The sequence below is a fragment of the Mauremys reevesii genome, linkage group 8, assembly GCF_016161935.1.
Source record: "Mauremys reevesii isolate NIE-2019 linkage group 8, ASM1616193v1, whole genome shotgun sequence".
NCBI classification, from domain to species: domain Eukaryota; kingdom Metazoa; phylum Chordata; order Testudines; family Geoemydidae; genus Mauremys; species Mauremys reevesii.
The window spans coordinates 79,740,255-79,757,523 of record NC_052630.1 but is presented as its reverse complement, the minus strand read 5'-3'; the positions used below and the strand labels follow the sequence as shown (position 1 = coordinate 79,757,523).

Here is a 17,269-nt window from a genome sequence, read left to right as displayed (position 1 = left end):
AATATCTGCTTCATGTGATAACTGCTCACTGTATTTTGCACCACATCTGTACATGGATAAGGAAATACAGCTCAGATTTAGCTTATTACAGTCTTTAGGAATTTCCCCAGTGTATTAATATGTAACCTACACCATTGAGCACAGTTATGCAAACTTAATTTACACAGCAGATCCATATATACTTGCCATAAAATATACAAATAAAAATGCCCATAAACAACTGTATAAATAGCACCGCTGTGCCACCATTTTTATAACAAAAATTTTAGAGAAAAGGACAATGAGGGTGTTCAAGATCTTGGTTCTTTTATTTCTGCTACCTGTAGTGAGAGGTTCTACGGTTCAGCTGAAAAATGGTGGCTATGAGGATATTGTTATTGCAATTAACCCTGAGTTACCAGAAGATGACAATATCATTAGAAACATACAGGTAAGAACTTCGGTATATGTAATGTCCTTCTGTGACATTCAGACTTCAGGGTTAGATCTACCTCTAGATTAGCCATAATCTTAAAAGACCAGTTCCAGCCCCCATTAATGACAATGTGAGGTTTTCTCTTTTGATTTTCATGGGAACTAGATCAATTCTATGGTTACTAAATTTGTTCTTAACTTGAATTTTTATTCAAGTGCTGCTGTTAATGAAATGAGTGTACTCATCTCTTGAAGTCTAACAGGAATATTATGGCTCAGCATCAGGCTGATTCTATGTATCACCTCCTTCTTAATTACTTCTTTCCAAACAGTGTGTACCTTAAACTAGAGAATCTCCAGAACATGGATATTTAATTGCCAATTACTGAACCTCCATATAATATTTGCCATTTGCTTTTATCCCTCCTTTCCCCCATCCTTGCCGGCATTCACTGTGTTCTTAAAAACCCTTGGGGTGTGTGTGTGTGTGTGTATATATTTCTGTTTTTAGTTATTCTTTAAGTTCTCAGTGTAGATCTTTGCTCCATGATCACATGATTTGGTCATTGAGCATTGACTTGCTGTAAAGAGAACAATAAACTGAGGCGGGCATAGTCGTTAACTAGTAACCCCCAAACTACTCAGGAGAGGTGGGGAAGGAGCAAGCAGGTGGGGAACAGGAAAATAGTGACAAAGGAGTGCCCACTGCAGAGGCAGGAAGAAAGTAGAACCTAATTGAAGTGGAGCAGAAAAATGAGGAATCCCAGGGAGAAGAAAAAGAAAATCACAGGTTATTACTTATTATTTTATTTGATTCATCATGCACCACAGTACACTTTACAGATTAATGAAAAGGACTGGTCCAGGGTTGAACCATCCTGCATCTCAAGCCCGTGTAACTTTTTTTAGGAAATTTCATGTTTGGATGGAGGTTTTATTTTCAGGGATAGATTGTGGTTTTTATCATAAGCCCTGAGCAAGGGATGGTGTATACTTGCACTGTCCTAGGAGCACTCCAGAATCTTTCAGAGTTACAATTTGGTCTCTCCTTGCTCCATAAGGGAAATAATCTGTCCCAGCTCTTCCCTGGTCAGAACTGGTTTCTTTCTATGTTTTCACATACTGAGTGTTACTTTATGTACCCTTGCAAGGCTAAACTACTCATTGCCTCTACAGCTCAATTTGTAATTCATAAGGCATTTCTTTTCTTTCCCTACCAGGACATGGTCAAAGAGGCTTCTACTTACTTGTTCAATGCTACAAAACAGAGATGTTTTTTCAAGTCTGTAAAAATTATAATTCCTCTGCACTGGCTGCCAAAACCTGAGTATTTAAGTGTAAAAACAGAGTCATATGATAAGGTAAGACTTAGAACACCCTTACAAATCAAAAAGTATTTGTTGGGTTCATACGCTTAAGTCATAGGGTCTTGTCTACAGGGTCAGTTAATGCACACAATGGAGGTATGATTTCTAAATCACTCTAACGTGTTGCTCAGTAATTCATCCTTGTAGACCATGCTGGTGTGCACTAAGTATTCTCTGGTTCACTTTAACGTAGTGCTGGACTTTAGAAATCACCTCCCTGTACCGCGTAGACAAGCCCTAAGTTTTTCCAATAATGAGGGAATATAAATTGCTCTTTTTAGAATTTGTATTGCCCTTTAGTGCCCAGTCCTGCAGTCCTTACCCAGGGAAACAATCCATGGGAGTGTTCCGTGAGTAGAAACTGCAGGATGAGCCCATTCAACAGAATCATCTGCCACCCTCCATTTCCTGCTGCTCTTTAACCAAGGGCTATTTTATTTTCAGGCAGATGTTATCGTGGCTAATCCTTACTTGAAGTACGGAGACGATCCCTACACGCTGCAATACGGAGGATGTGGGGAAAAGGGACGATACATTCATTTCACTCCCAACTTCCTGTTAAATGACAATTTGTATAACATCTATGGATCACGAGGTAGCATCACCTACTGGACCTTAATTTTCTGCTTTTGTGGTTATAAATATGCAATGGGCAAGATTTTCCAAAGTGATTAGTAATTTGAGATGCCTCAGTTTTTGGTTGCCCAACCTGCGATGTTTTAAAAGAGCCTGTTTTTTCACACAGTGTTGAACATCAGGCTCCCTTGAGGAGTCTTAAGTTGGACACTCAGAAATGGGGGCACCTAAAATGACCAGTCTCTTTTGAAAATTTTGGCTCATATTTTTACAGTAAATGAGAGTTGTTTTTCCTCTTAAATCATTGCTTTGACTTGGAAATACCATATATCATAACATTACAGTGCAGTTAGCTAGTCTGAGAGTTGCAGGGGGTGTAACCTGGTGAACATGCAGGTTAAACCAGTCCCAGAGGATTCTAGAATAGAGCAAACCCTCCTGAGTAGATCCTGCTCTGAGGACTTGAGGTTTTTCTTGGAACTTCTGAAAGTCACATTTGCCCAACTACCCTTCTTGTAAGTGCACATTCACAAGGAATTAACAATATTCCCATTTTGATTTCACATTGCCCATGTGAGGCCATTAATAAGCAGATAAAAAAGCCCGAACAGAAACCCCTCAGTTTTGTGCAGTGTAACCTGCTGTCATTAAAATGACTTTCTCCTATGCCCATTTAACCAACATACTGTCCAATTTATTAATCTGTGTTCCGTACACAAATTAGAATCCATCATTTATGTGTTTCTTTTAGAAAAGAACTAGGTCAAAACCAGTCCCTTGAGTCTGAACCCTGGTAAATGTGCAAGGTTATTTGGATTCAAATCCAAGATGAACCTGCATTAGATTAAATTAAAATGTATAGGTTTGTGGTCTCACCAGAACAGTCTTTCTCATCAGATTTCTGGCATTTGGGGACAAAAATCTCCTTAAAACAATTCATTGGAATCCAGTAAAGTCAAATACAAAACCAAATTCTAGCCTGGTGAAGCACTGAACTCAAACCTTGAATTCTGGCTTAAACTTAATCTGATCTGAGCGCTGCTTCCTTGGCCCATCTTTAGTTGAAATCTTTAGTTAGACAACCTTATGTACATTCTTCATGTCAATGGCTTTACCAAGAAAGAGGGTAGATTGTCTTGATGCGATATTATGTTTTTCTGGGAAAGTATTCCGGTTGTCTAACCTTTCACACTTTATCTGCCTGCAACTATCTAAGTAATCCTTTGTTTTACCCTGAGCTGAAGTTAAACTAACTTCTCTAGGTTTTGTAATATACAGTACACCTTTTCCTTTGTGTTATATAAGAGCCAAGAATTATTATTTTAAAAGACATGGGTAACATGAGGCACCTTGCTTGAGACCAGGAATAGACAGAAGCTACTGTCTACAAACAGAGGTGTCAGATCTTTACCCAGGTCTGTTAATACTCTGGAAGGGTTAATCTGAACACAGTGATCTGTTTGGGTTTAAGGCCCGGATCCCACAATGAGTCCTGTGTGGGTGCAGGGGTCCAGCCAAACAGAGCTCATTGCAGGATTGTGCCCTAAATTTGTTTAAATGACCTACTGAAATATAAAGTAAATTTTAAAGTGTTGCATTTAGAATTCACACATGCTCCTTCTCTTCCGCAGCCAAAGTTTTTGTCCATGAATGGGCCCATCTTCGTTGGGGGGTGTTTGATGAATACAATAATAATGCACCTTTCTATGTGTCTATAAATTCTGGAAATGCAAGTGTTGAAGCAACAAGGTACCGGTGTTTTTATATTTTGTCTTCAGCTCATGTCATTTTAAATAGTTCAGTGACATTTGGCACATACTTGTCTGTGTTCAGTCTTTGAGCCCTGTGTGAAGAGTCTTGGCAAGTTGTTGTTCATAGGATTAAAATAGAAGCTATAGGATAATGTTTAACTAATGATATTGCTGCCCAGAGATCAGTCTCATTGAAATGCAGTCACTATCATTTTATAATCCATCATATTTTTAATATTAAATGAGCTTTTAATTTAGGTGCAATTGCAGATTTGAGTTACCATTCTCTATATTTTGATTTATCATAGCTTTATGAAATAGCAGTTAGCATGTAGTAAATAAGAATGTTTTCTTAAGTTCCTCTGGGGAGTGATCCTTTGGGAAGTTCCAAACCATTCTTACTAGTTCATATTTAGTTTTTGTAAATATTAAAAAGGGACATAGTCAAGGTACACACCCCTTATTGACCTGCTTTAAAGCAGTTACTATCTTATGATAATGTTCTCTACAGTCTGCATATCTAATAGGGGGCGGGATTTAAGTGTACAACTCTGTCAATGAGAAACAAAAACCAGAGTGAGACTGGATATCTCAGAGGGTTGGATATGAGAGAGAGAACTTTTCACTTCTCAGGCACTGGTCTGAATTGGAACCAGTTTGGTAGTGCCTAAAACTCATTACCATCTGCCAGTCACTTGTTGACCACTGTGAAATGAATTGGTGTTTTCTGTCCAATTCCTAATGGACAAGTATCAACATCATCAAACTCCTGTACTGCAATTGGCACTCTAAGTGGCAGTCACCACTGAAGGAGACTGTGACAGGGCTCCCTGCTCCATCCTTCAACCACCACAAACCGGCTGGACACTTTCCAGGTTTATAAGCATCAGTGTGTTATTTATTAGGTCCCCTCCACCAGTTCCTCAGTACAGCCTTGGGCAGCAACATACGAGAGTTCCCCATAGCCTACTCTCTGGGGTGGCAGAGGGAAAGATCTCCTCATGGTGACCCCCTGTATCTCTTGGCAGCCTCCCTCTTGCACTTCCTTCCTGCCTCTTAACTGCTCCCAGCTGATGGGTTGATTGTTCACATTAGCACATCAGCCCCATGCCTAATTAGAGCATTAAGCACCCATCTCTCAGGGCAGGTCTACACTACAGCCTAAGTCAAGAAAGCCCCCCTCCCACAAGCAACATAAGCTTCAAGGTCTTCATACCAGTGCTATGTTGACAGGAGATGCTCTCTTGTTCACATACCTTCCACTTCTCACTGAGAGGGAGTAATTATGCCAATGGGAGAGTGCGCTCCCTCCACACAGTGTGTATTCACCAGACGTGCTACAGCAGTGCAGCTACAGCTGTGCATCTGTGTCAATGTAATGCTGTAGTGTAGACTTGCCCTCAGTTAAGTCCACTCCCAGAGGGGAATAGCTAGTAACTTGAGTTTTGGATCAGCTCTAGGCTCCTAGATCTCTGTCACAGAGACAGTGATTGAATAGCCATGGAGAATGTAATACCAGTTCACCTCTGGAGCGCGTTCTTCAAGTCTGGATTGAGGCATATTGATGGAAGAATGGAGGCACTTGTATTGTTTCTCATCACATAGAGGATGTTTGAGTCACAACCTATACATAATTACTTGAGGATGTCTCTGGAAAAAAAGTCTACCAGTATTTTATTATTCTGACCATTTGTAAATTGGATTGTAAACTTTTGGGGGGCAGAGATAGTGTCTACATTTGTGTTTGTGCGATGGCTAGTACAATACAATCCCAGTGCTGACTGGAGACTTTGGGCCTTTCATGGTTCAAATAATAAATAACAGATTATTATTTGTTGATTGTATGTGGCTTTTTACCTAAGCCTCTTCCTTCTTTCCTCTCCTTTAGGTGTTCAGCTAGTGTCACTGGTAAATACATAGTCCAAAGCACGACAAGAGAATGCAAATATGATGAACAGACAAAGCTGTATGAAGCTGGATGTAAATTTGTACCAGATAAAACACAAAATGCTCCAGCATCTATAATGTACATGCAAAGCCTCCCTTCTGTAAGTATTGTTACTGATTTTTGACCCAATTGGATAGCCAATATTTGGGGTGTTTTAGGTTGTTGCCATTAGTAGAAACTGATATGGAATTAAGTATTTCTTTGATGCTTTCTGTTTATTAACAAACAATATACATAAAGTCCTGTTACTGAAGATAGCAGGAATCTAACAGGGGGTATTATCTTTACTCACAGGCCTGGTCTACACTACGCGTTTAAACCGATTTTAGGAGCGTTATGCCGATTTAACGCCGCACCCGTCCACACTATGAGGCCCTTTATATCGATATAAAGGGCTCTTTAAATCAGTTTCTGTACTCCTCCCCAACGAGAGGAGTAGCGCTAATATTGGTATTACCATATTGGATTAGGGTTAGTAAGGCCGCAAATCGATGGTATTGGCCTCCGGGCGGTATCCCACAGTGCACCACTGTGACTGCTCTCGACAGCAATCTGAACTCGGATGCAGTGGCCAGGTAGACAGGAAAAGCCCTGCGAACTTTTGAATATCATTTCCTGTTTGCCAAGCATGGAGCTCCGATCAGCATGGGTGGCGATGCAGTCCCAAATCCAAAAAGAGCTCTAGCATGGACCGTACGGGAGATACTGGATCTGATCGCTGTATGGGGAGACAAATCTGTTCTATCAGAGCTCCGTTACAGAAGACGAAATGACAAAATGTTTGAAAAAAATCTCCAGGCTATGATAGACAGAGGCCACAGCACAGTGCTGCGTGACAAGCGTAACGGAAAGCCAAAGAATCAAATGGACGCTCATGGAGGGAGGGAGGAGGTACTGAGGACTCCAGCTATCCCACAGTCCACAGCAGTCTCCGAAAAGCATTTGCATTCTTGGCTGAGCTCCCAATGCCTGTAGGGTCAAACTCATTGTCCGGGGTGATTCTGGGTATAGCTCGTCAATGTAACCCCCCCAACCCCCCGTGAAACAAAAGGGAAAAAAATCATTTCTCGCCTTTTTTCAAGGTCACTCTATGTCTACTGCATGCTGCTGGTAGACGGGGTACTGGAGAGCTAAACAGCAGCATCCTCTTCTCTCCCTGGTGGCAGATGGTACTGTACAAAAGGACTGGTATCCATTCTTGTCATCAGCCCGTGAGTGCTCCTGGCTGGCCTCGGTGAGGTTGGCCGGGGGCGCCTGGGTAAAAATAGGAATGACTCCCGGTCATTCCCAGCAGATGGTACAGAACGGCTGGTAATCATCTTCATCATAGCAACTGGGGGCTGAGCTCCATCAGCCCCCAGCCTTCATGTATAAAGAAAAGATTCTGTACTGCCTGGACTATCATAGCAGCTGGAGGCTGCCTCACCCTCATTTTATCTCAGTAACAAGTCACTGTTTCTTATTCCTGCATTCTTTATTACTTCATCACACAAATGGGGGGACACTGCAACGGTAGCCCAGGAAGGTTGGGGGAGGAGGGAAGCCACAGGTGGAGTTGTTGCAGGGGCACCCCCTATGAATGGCATGCAACTCATCATTTTTGTGGGATCTGACATGGAGCGGCTGTGCTCTCTTAGTCTCTGATACACTGGTTCTCTAGTACACTTGCCCCATATTCTAGGCAGGACTGATTCTATTTTAAGATACCATAAAGGAGGAATTGACTCGGGGAGTCATTCCCATTTTTGTCTTTGTGCCCCCGGCCGACCTCAGCCAGGGGCACCCATGACAGCAGCAGACAGTACAGAACGACAGATAACTGTCATCTCATTGCCAATTTACAATGGCAGCAGACGGTACAGAACGACTGATAACCGTCTCTGCTATCATGCAAAAGCAAATGAATGCTGCTGTGTAGCGCTGCAGTATCGCCTCTGTCAGCGGCATCCAGTACACATACAGTGACAGTGTCAAAAGGCAAAACAGGCTCCATGGTTGCCATGCTATGGCCTCTGCCAGGGCAATCCAGGGAAAAAGGGCGCGAAATGATTGTCTGCCGTTGCTTTCCCGGAGGAAGGAATGACTGACGACATTTACCCAGAACCACCCACGACAATGATTTTTGCCCCATCAGGCACTGGGATCTCAATCCAGAATTCCAAGGGGCGGGGGAGACTGCGGGAACTATGGGATAGCTACGGAATAGCTACCCACAGTGCAACGCTCCAGAAATCGATGCTAGCCTCTGACCATGGACGGACACTGCCGAATTAATGTGCTTAGTGTGGCTGCGTGCACTCGACTTTATACAATCTGTTTTACAAAACCGGTTTATGTAAAATCGGAATAATCCCGTACCCACAGTTCCAAACCTCTTTCCACCCATCGCTCTACCCAAAAAACCTTCCCCTCTGCTTTCCTTCCTGGGGAGCCCTGAGTTTACCTAAGTTTCTTTTTAGCTTCCCTCTCTATGCCTGTTATTTGCTGTTCATATAGTGCAGTGGGGCCAACTGGGTCCACAGGCTCTCATTAACCCTTTCATTGCTAGTATGCGGAGTATCTGTCCCATCACTGGTGTATGGAAATACCCTGAGATTGTGACTAATTTTGCTCCCTTTTGCATCAGGTAAAAATAAAGTTACCCAGACAGGAGGCATTTTCTGTTACAACATTGATGGGGCTTATTCTTTTGTGACAGGGCTCCCATGAAGTGCTAAGCATTTTCAACTCCACTAAAATAAATGGAAATTGAATGTGCTCAGCAACTTGCTAGAGACGCTCAGCACCTTACTTCTGGAGCTTTGAAAATATTCTGTGAGATAAATTCTGCTCTGCTGGGACTAGTAAGGGGGCAGCAAGCTGTTCATCCTTTTTAAAGGTATTCCTGACAGTCAGGAAGATCAGAGAGGTTTTGTTTGCAATTTTTTCCATTCCTGCATGATTTTCCACTGGTAGAGTATGTTGTGTCCCAGGTGAGTTGGGTTCCTTATGTATCAAAGTACTGGGACACCATAGTAACTACATCTCTGTGAACTTTATTGATGATGTCTGCACTGCCAGGGCAGCCTCACAACACCGGGTAAGCAGACATATCGCACATCTACAGCTCAATCAGAAGTATGACGGAAGCTCAGGTAGACATCTCTGAGCTAATTTTAAATCTAGATAGTGTGGCTAAAAATAGCAGCAAAGGCATGATGGAATGGACACCGTGCGGGCTAGCAATATATCCAGGGTTCTGGGTGAGCTTGTACAGACATGCTGAAGCCCAGGCTGCCAAATCTTCATTGCTATCTGTAGCTACACTAGCTGGACTAAAGCTAATGTGGGTATGCCCACTTGAGCTGCAGTGCTATGCTCAGTGTAAATCCTGAGACAGATTCTTTGGGAACATGCTTCTTTGACTTCTTCCAGGATACAGGACATAGACAGATTATATGGTCTGTAGCCTTTAGAGTGGGCAAAGAATTTCTGTATTTATGGTTATCATGAACAATAGAACAATAGTAGACTGGGATTTGCTACTAGATGCTTGCTTTTTTCAATAATTTTTCTTCTCTTACAATTTTCCTTTTTTTTTTTAAGGTGGTTGAGTTCTGTGATCAAAGTACTCATAATGAAAAGGCTACAAATATGCAGAACAAAATGTGTAACTACCGCAGCACCTGGGAAATAATTATGAACTCTCCTGACTTCAGTAACACCTCTCCAATAAATAGCACAAGTCCTCCATTTGAGACTTCCTTCTCATTGCTGCAGACCAAAGACAGAGTAGTCTGTCTAGTACTTGATGTTTCTGGGAGCATGGGTGGGGTAAGTACTAACATATATGTTTCTCGCTCTCTCTCTCTTTTCTTTTTTTAGCAGAAATGCTTAGAAACAGGCAGTTATAAAACAATGTGGTGTGTATATATTACAATATTTTCTTCAGTCAATATTTCAGTAATCATGTTTATTATTTTAGAAAAATTGATGCCATTATTTTTCCCATTATAGATATTAAGGGACTGATAAAAGGAAACTCATCAAATTGCTAAAAAATGATATGCCAGACTTAGTCCCTCTTTCCTTACAAAATATAACTATTGCTCTTTTTTTTAGCTTCAGCTCCAGAATGTCAGAACTACTGTAGTTTCCCCAAACCAGGGATGAAAGTAAAACACAGGACTTACCGATACGGGGGCCGGTGCCTTGGGCAGAAGGGGTGGGACTGGGGGGGTCAGCGTGCCCCAGCCAGCCCATCCGCGCTGCCTGGCCCGCTCTGCCCAGGGCTCCAGCGGTGGTTTAAAGGGCTCAGGCAGAGGCAGACAGCTGCTCCTTTTTCCACCATTGTTGGCGGCCCTGCCAGTAGGGACCCAGCAGGGCCACCGACGGGAGACGCAAAAGGGGCAGCGATGTTAAAGCGCTGCTGCCGGGGCAGCGCTTTGAAGTCAGCTGGATATGGGCTGTACTGGCAGACACTTTTTACCAGTATGCCGTCCCATCCCGTACCTATTTGCTTTCACCCCTGCCCAAAACAGAAAATATATCATACATGCACGTATCGTGCTACGTGACTCACAAATTATTTTCAAAATAAATATGAAAGTCACTGTGTATAGCAAAATAAAAATGAAATGCTTTCCCGCATAATCATCAATCCTAATGAGTCAAGAATTTGGGTTGTCATAAAGTGATGCTGGATTAAGCAGAGTGAGACTTTTTTTTATTGAAACGTGTGCTATTTAGCATAATTCTTATCTTGCAGAGGTCCCTGTAGGTGACATGAGTCCTTAAAGAGACTCAATCTGTTTCAGGCCTCAAATTTATCATTCTTACAGTAAATCCAATATAATCTCCCTGAATAAGCTGTGTGTTCATATGTATAAATGTCATAACATGTAGAAGTGAGAGTCATGTGATAAACTTGTCACATCTCTGTAGTTTATTTATCCTGTAACTTTACACGCTTCAGCTGCCTTCTGCTCATAAATCCATCTCCCCAGCTTTTATTCTTACATTCCAAAGCACTACCCAGCTTCCAAGAGCTATTTTTATATCAACCTATGTTGTATTCTTTCCTCAATATATTTCTTCATCACTTATTTATTTGTTTCAAACATTCAGCCCTGAGCCAGTGACAACATCTGTTCTCAAAAATATTACAACTTTGAAGTGTGTTATCTCGCAGACCTTCAGGGCTAGAAATAGGATCTTCCCACCAGTATATAAATGGGAAGAGAAGGTCTTCAGCATCCCGGTGAGGAGCACAACATCCTTTTATGCCCTAGGGAGGCCCCAGACATCTTGCTTTAAAACTGTAGTATATTTATGCCTGGAAAAAAAGTATGTAATTTTTATAAGTCTTTATGAGCCCTGTATAGATTGAAGAATAATAACAAGGCACCTGGCTTTACAGGTGCAGGGGTAAAAAATAGCCCCAATATCAAATAATTGAAACCTCTCTAAAACATTCAAAAATACTTTTTTCTGTCATACTGAATATATATTCGTGTGGTAGAAAGGTTTTATGAATGCTTCTTTGGAATGACCAGCCTAGTCACTCAAAATTTTACCAACAAGGAATAACATTAGTACCCCAACTCCTGCAGGTTAAAACAGTACTATACTGGCATGTATTCCACATATATTATTATGAAGTATAAGTGTATTAATATAGCTTTATTTAAAAAAATATTTGGGGTCTTCAGCCGGGCCGGCGCTTCCATTAGGTGACCCTAGGCGGTTGCCTAGGGCACCAGGATTCGAAAGGTGGCATTTTGTGTGCTCCCCACGGGGCGCACGGGAGCTTCCGGTTCTGCTCTCATCGCGCCGCCGAAGAAGGACCTTCTGCCGATGTGCCATGGAAAACTGCAGCAGGCAATTGAGCAAGTCAATGACTGCTGCTGTTGCCTGCGGCATTTCGGCGAAGGGTCCTTTTTCAGCGGCACAATGGGAGTGGAACCGGAAGCTCCCGCGCGCCCCGTGAGGAGCGCACAAAATGCAGGCCCCCGAATTCTGCCTAGGGCACCAGAAACTCTGGCGCCGCTCCTGGTCTTCAGTTCAACCATCAACACAACTCCACTGAGGATTCAAATGATGATGTTTTGATAAAGTCTATTAGAAAAATTTGCCAAGGATGGTGCATGGGATTTATCTTCTCTCTCAGAAACATAATTTATGAGGCTAAAGCAGGTTGAAAAGGTCTCTTAATATATTTGATGAAGAGCCACAATAATAAATTCAACCAAAATGTACAGGAGGGTGCTTAAAATGGCCATATGGCTATTTCTTTGGCCTACAGAGTACTATATAATGTTTTATATGATTTAAGTTTTGTGCTTCAGTATTTGTCAATATCAAATAATGACTTTATTTAATTTATGACAAAGGAAGATATGGATCTCAAGTAAGTGGTGCATCTTGTGATGAGCTACAGTTGAGCAGCATGGAATTCAGTGCTCTTGAAAGTAAAGCACTAAACTCTGGCTGAAAACATGTATAGTGCAGCTATACCCTATGTAAGCTTCCCCTATGTTGCTCTGCCAACACGCCTTCTTCCTAACATGCCACACCAGTACAATTCCATTCCTGGGACTGATGTTTAGAAAAGATTGACAATTTCCTCAAATTATCTAGTGATGTTATGATGTGATAAATGTCTGTCATGCATGACACATGATATGAAAACAACGAGGAGTCTGGTGGCACCTTAAAGACTAACAAATTTACTTGAGCATAAGCTTTCATGGGTAAAAACCCCCACTTCTTCAGATGCATGGAGTGAAAATTACAGATGCAGGCATAAATATACTGACACATGAAGAGAAGCGGGGAGGGAGAAATTACCTTTATAAGTGGAGAACCATTGTTGACAAGGCCAGTTCAATCATGGTAGATGCGGTCCACTCCCAGTAATCGATAAGGAGGTGTCAATACCAAGAGAGGGGAAAATTGCTTTTGTAGTCAGTCAGCCACTCCCAGTCCCTATTCAAGCCCACATTAATGGTGTTAAATTTGAAAATGACTTGTAGCTCTGCAGTTTTGCTTTGAAGTCTGTTTTTGAAGGTTTTTTTTAAGGATGGCTAGTTTTAAAATTGAAGGATTGCAACTTTTCAGTTATTGGGAGTGGACCACATCCACCCTGGCTGACTTGGCCTTGTCAACACTGGTTCTCCACTTGTAGGTAACTCCCTTCTCTTCATGTGTCAGTATATTTATGCCTGCATCTGTAATTTTCACCCTATGCATCTGCAGAAGTGGGGTTTTTTACCCACGAAAGCTTATGCCCAAATAAATCTGTTAGCCTTTAAGATGCCACCGGACTCCTCGTTGTTTTTTGTGGATACAGACTAACACGGCTAACCCTCTGATACTTGGAAAATACTATGAAACCACCCAATTGGGGACTGAGAGGCCCAGGATGTAAATGCACCAATCTAGAGATAATACTTGAAATTCTGGATCACAAGTGAAATGAGTGTGCTGTTCTCTAATGATTATCTGTCCTCATCAAACAACCAAAAGTTTTGACACAGCTGGCATTCCTTCCTCTGGAGAGATTTCAGATTGGAATAGCAGCTGTGGAGGTACTGTAAATGAGAAGTCTCAAAAAGCTTATGTAAACTAGTACTATGAATATTTTACTGTCATTAGCATCAAATTTACCCCAAAGCTATTTAGAGGCAAACTAGTTAACTAAGATCTGCACCTAGATTTCCAGAGATAAAAAGATAGAAATTGGCCCATTCCCTAACCTTAATATAGGAAAGATCAAGAATAATGACAACTAGTTTTATATAGAGAGATAATCTTCCAAGGTTAAACTTTATCAGCTGATTTTCAGCAATCTGTTCAAATATTTACATTTAAAATAAATTCTTTCACTAAATTTAACACATTTTCAAAGTGCCAGATGCCTGTGAAATAGAAGGGCTATTCTAAAGCATAGGTAGGTTGAGTACTGTTCTCTGAGGCTGTAGCTATTTTACCTAAATAAATTATCTGACACAATCTTATTTGTGAGCATGATATCACATTATTAGAATGCTGTTTAGCTGACACTGTTATATATCTCCTGGTGGTTTCAGTATGCAGATACTCTTCCATGATATCCAAACACGGCACACATCTCCACTGGTTTGGAAATAACATGCCGGGGTGATACGTAGGGTAGTTGGGGTACTCAGATGTTGGAAAATTAGAAAATCACCCATATTTTCCCTCCAAATCTCTCATCTACTCCATAGCAGGTACATTTAAATGTATCTGTACAAGCTGAACAACATTAGTAATTGCTGTATTCTTGCTTTTTGCTATCTCTCTTGAAAAGCCTTGATAGTTCTAAGTGCGTCCCTTTCTTCACCTGCAGAATAACCGAATTAAACGTCTCTACCAAGCTGCAGAGATATTCCTGCTACAGATTATCGAAATGGGTTCCTGGGTTGGAATTGTCACATTCCATTCTACAGCACAAATTAAAATTAATCTACAACAAATAGTCACTGAGAATGTACGCCAGGATCTTATTACATACCTGCCTACAACAGCTGGTGGAGGAACTAACATCTGCGAAGGAGTGCGCAAAGGATTTGAGGTGAAGGAGAACATTGTGGGGAATGTGTCCTGGAATGCAGTGAGACTGAAATGGAATTAGGGATCATGGTGGATATCCAACTGAACATGAGCTCTGAGTACAGTGATTTAGCTAAGAGAGCTAATGTGACCCTTGGATGTATAAGGAGGAGAATAATGAGTAGAAGTAGGGAGCAGGGCCAGCTCCAGGCACCAGCTGAGCAAGTTTGTGCTTCGGGCAGCAAATTCTACAAGGCGGCATTCCGTCCAATCCTAGGGCAGCACGGCCGTGTTCTTGGTTTTTTTGATTCGCTGATCCGGCTGCCCTGTAGGGGGCGGCGGCGCGGAGGAGGGTAGCGCCCTGCAGCAAACTCAGCAGGGCAGCCTGCATCCTACCCTCCAGGCCGACTGGAGAGGCGCAGAGCCCTCTTGGCATGTGGCGCAGTGGGAGGGGCCGCATGGCGAGTGCCCCGCTGAGGCCCTGGCTGTCCCCCTTCTCTCTCTCTCCCCCACTCTCTCCCCTACCCCTCCACTAGCTGGTACATGTCTGCAGTGCAGGGAGTCCCCCTGCACCCTGGCTCCGGCCGCACCACAGATTTTTTTTATTTTTAATTTTTCCCCTGCTTTGCTGCTCCAGCTGCGCTGTGTTGTGGTTTTGTTTTGTTTTTTTCCCCTGCTTTGCTGCTCCGCCGCCCCCCCCCCTTGTTTTTTTTTTTTTTTTTTGCTTGGGGTGGCAAAGAAGCCAGAGCCAGCCCTGATAGGGAGGTGATTTCACCTCTGAGTACAGAAGTACTGAGATTATTACTGGAATCCGGGGACTGGTTCTGGTGTCCACACTTCAGAAAGGATGCTGGGGAAACTGGCAGGGGTTCAGAAAAGAGCCACAAGAACAACTAAAGGTTTGGAAAATGTGCTTTATAGTGAGAGACTTAGGAAGCTCAATCTAGTCAGTTCAACAAAAGCAGGATCAGGGCCTAAGAAATTAACAAGGCCCTGCCATGTTTATACTACAAAAAAAATTAAGATTGCATTGAGACAGTCTTACAAGAATGCTTTGCAGGAATCTCAAGGCATCTTGCAGATCAAAATCATATAAAATCTTATAAGAAATTCCAGTTTTTGTTTATTTTAACATTGGTTAATTCGCAGATGACACTAAGTTGGGGGGAAGGGGTAGATACACTGGAGGGTAGGAATAGGGTCCAGAGTGACCTAGGCAAATTGGTGGATTGGGCCAAAAGAAATCTGATGAGGTTCAACAAGGACAAGTGCAGAATCCTTCAATTAGGGCAGAAGAATCCCATGCCCTGCTACAGGCCAGTGACTGACTGGCTAAGTGACAGTTCTGCAGAAAAGGACCTGGGGATTACAGTGGATGAGAAGCTGGATGTGAGTCAACAGTGTGCCCTTGTTGCTAAGTAGGCTAATGGCATATTGGGCTGCATTAGTAGGAACATTACCAGCAGATCGAGGGAAATTATTTTTCCCCTCTATTCGGCATTGGTGAGGCCACATCTGGAGTATTGTGTCTAGTTTTGGGCCCCCTAATACAGAAAGGATATGGATAAATTGGAGAGAGTCTAGCAGAGGGCAACGAAAATTATTAGGTGGCTGGGACACATGATTTACGAGGACAGGCTGAGGGAACTGGGCTTATTGAATATGCGAGTAAGGTGGGATTTGATAGCAGCCTTCAGCTACTGAAGGGAGGTTCCAAAGAGGATGGAGCTCAGCTGTTCTCAGTGGTGGCAGATGACAGAACAAGGAGAAATGGTCTCAACTTGCAGTGGAGGAGTTCTAGGTTGGATATTAGGAAAAACTATTTCACTAGGAGAGTGGTGAAACACTGGAATGGGTTACCGAGGTAGGTGGTAGAATCTCCATCCTTGAGGTTTTTAAGGTCTGGCTTGACAAAGCCTTGGCTGGAATGATTTAGTTGGGGTTAGACTAGATGACTTCATGAGATCTCTTCCAACCTTAATCTTCAAGCATTCTATGGTTTCAGCATGGTTTCATTCTGAAATGTGGTTACATAAAAATGGCACCATGGTAGGCTGTGATTTCTCAAGCCACTACCCAGAACAGAACTGTGTTCAAGGTAGCTTTCCATAGCATTAAGGGACATATTCAGGCTTCTGGAAGATGCCCTGTGCATATTCTGTCATTGGCAGCAGGACCTGGAGTCGGGGGCACATTACAGCTTCTTGGAAGACATGTAAGGAATATGCTACCCTTAGACACCTCTCCCCTGAACCATCCTGCTCTGTACAGGCAGGATAATTCAGACACCTTCAATTCAGCCATTGCCACATAACACAGTCTCCACTTGCAGCACAATTCACACTTGTAAGGAAAGGATTTTGTCTTACACTTATAACAATTTCCCTTGACGTAGACACTACCTGTGCTAGGGCAGCTAACATTTACAACAAAGTCCTATTGCTAACACCTGAAATTCTCTTTTCAATTCAGGTGATTAAACAAAAATATTCTAATCTCTATGGTTCTGAAATTGTACTGCTGACAGATGGAGAGGACTCGGGTATGGGCAGTTGCCTTATGGAGGTGAAAAACAGTGGATCAATCATTCACACGATTGCCTTGGGGCCAAGTGCTGCTCAAGAACTAGAACAATTTTCAAATATGACAGGTGAGTAACT

At 42.4% G+C, this 17,269-nt stretch overlaps 1 protein-coding gene across 1 annotated transcript in view; it reads left to right on the top strand.

The window, feature by feature from the left end:
* The first annotated feature begins 280 nt into the window (after positions 1 to 280).
* The window catches only part of LOC120370874 (calcium-activated chloride channel regulator 1-like), a 30,562-nt gene continuing 13,573 nt past the window's right edge, over positions 281 to 17,269 (top strand). Inside the window, exons 1-8 of the mRNA XM_039486154.1 lie at positions 281 to 430; positions 1,635 to 1,775; positions 2,226 to 2,376; positions 3,989 to 4,106; positions 5,997 to 6,156; positions 9,642 to 9,869; positions 14,407 to 14,631; positions 17,082 to 17,259. Of these exons, the coding sequence (XP_039342088.1) occupies positions 281 to 430; positions 1,635 to 1,775; positions 2,226 to 2,376; positions 3,989 to 4,106; positions 5,997 to 6,156; positions 9,642 to 9,869; positions 14,407 to 14,631; positions 17,082 to 17,259 (1,351 nt within the window). The remainder of the gene's footprint in view (positions 431 to 1,634; positions 1,776 to 2,225; positions 2,377 to 3,988; positions 4,107 to 5,996; positions 6,157 to 9,641; positions 9,870 to 14,406; positions 14,632 to 17,081; positions 17,260 to 17,269) is intronic.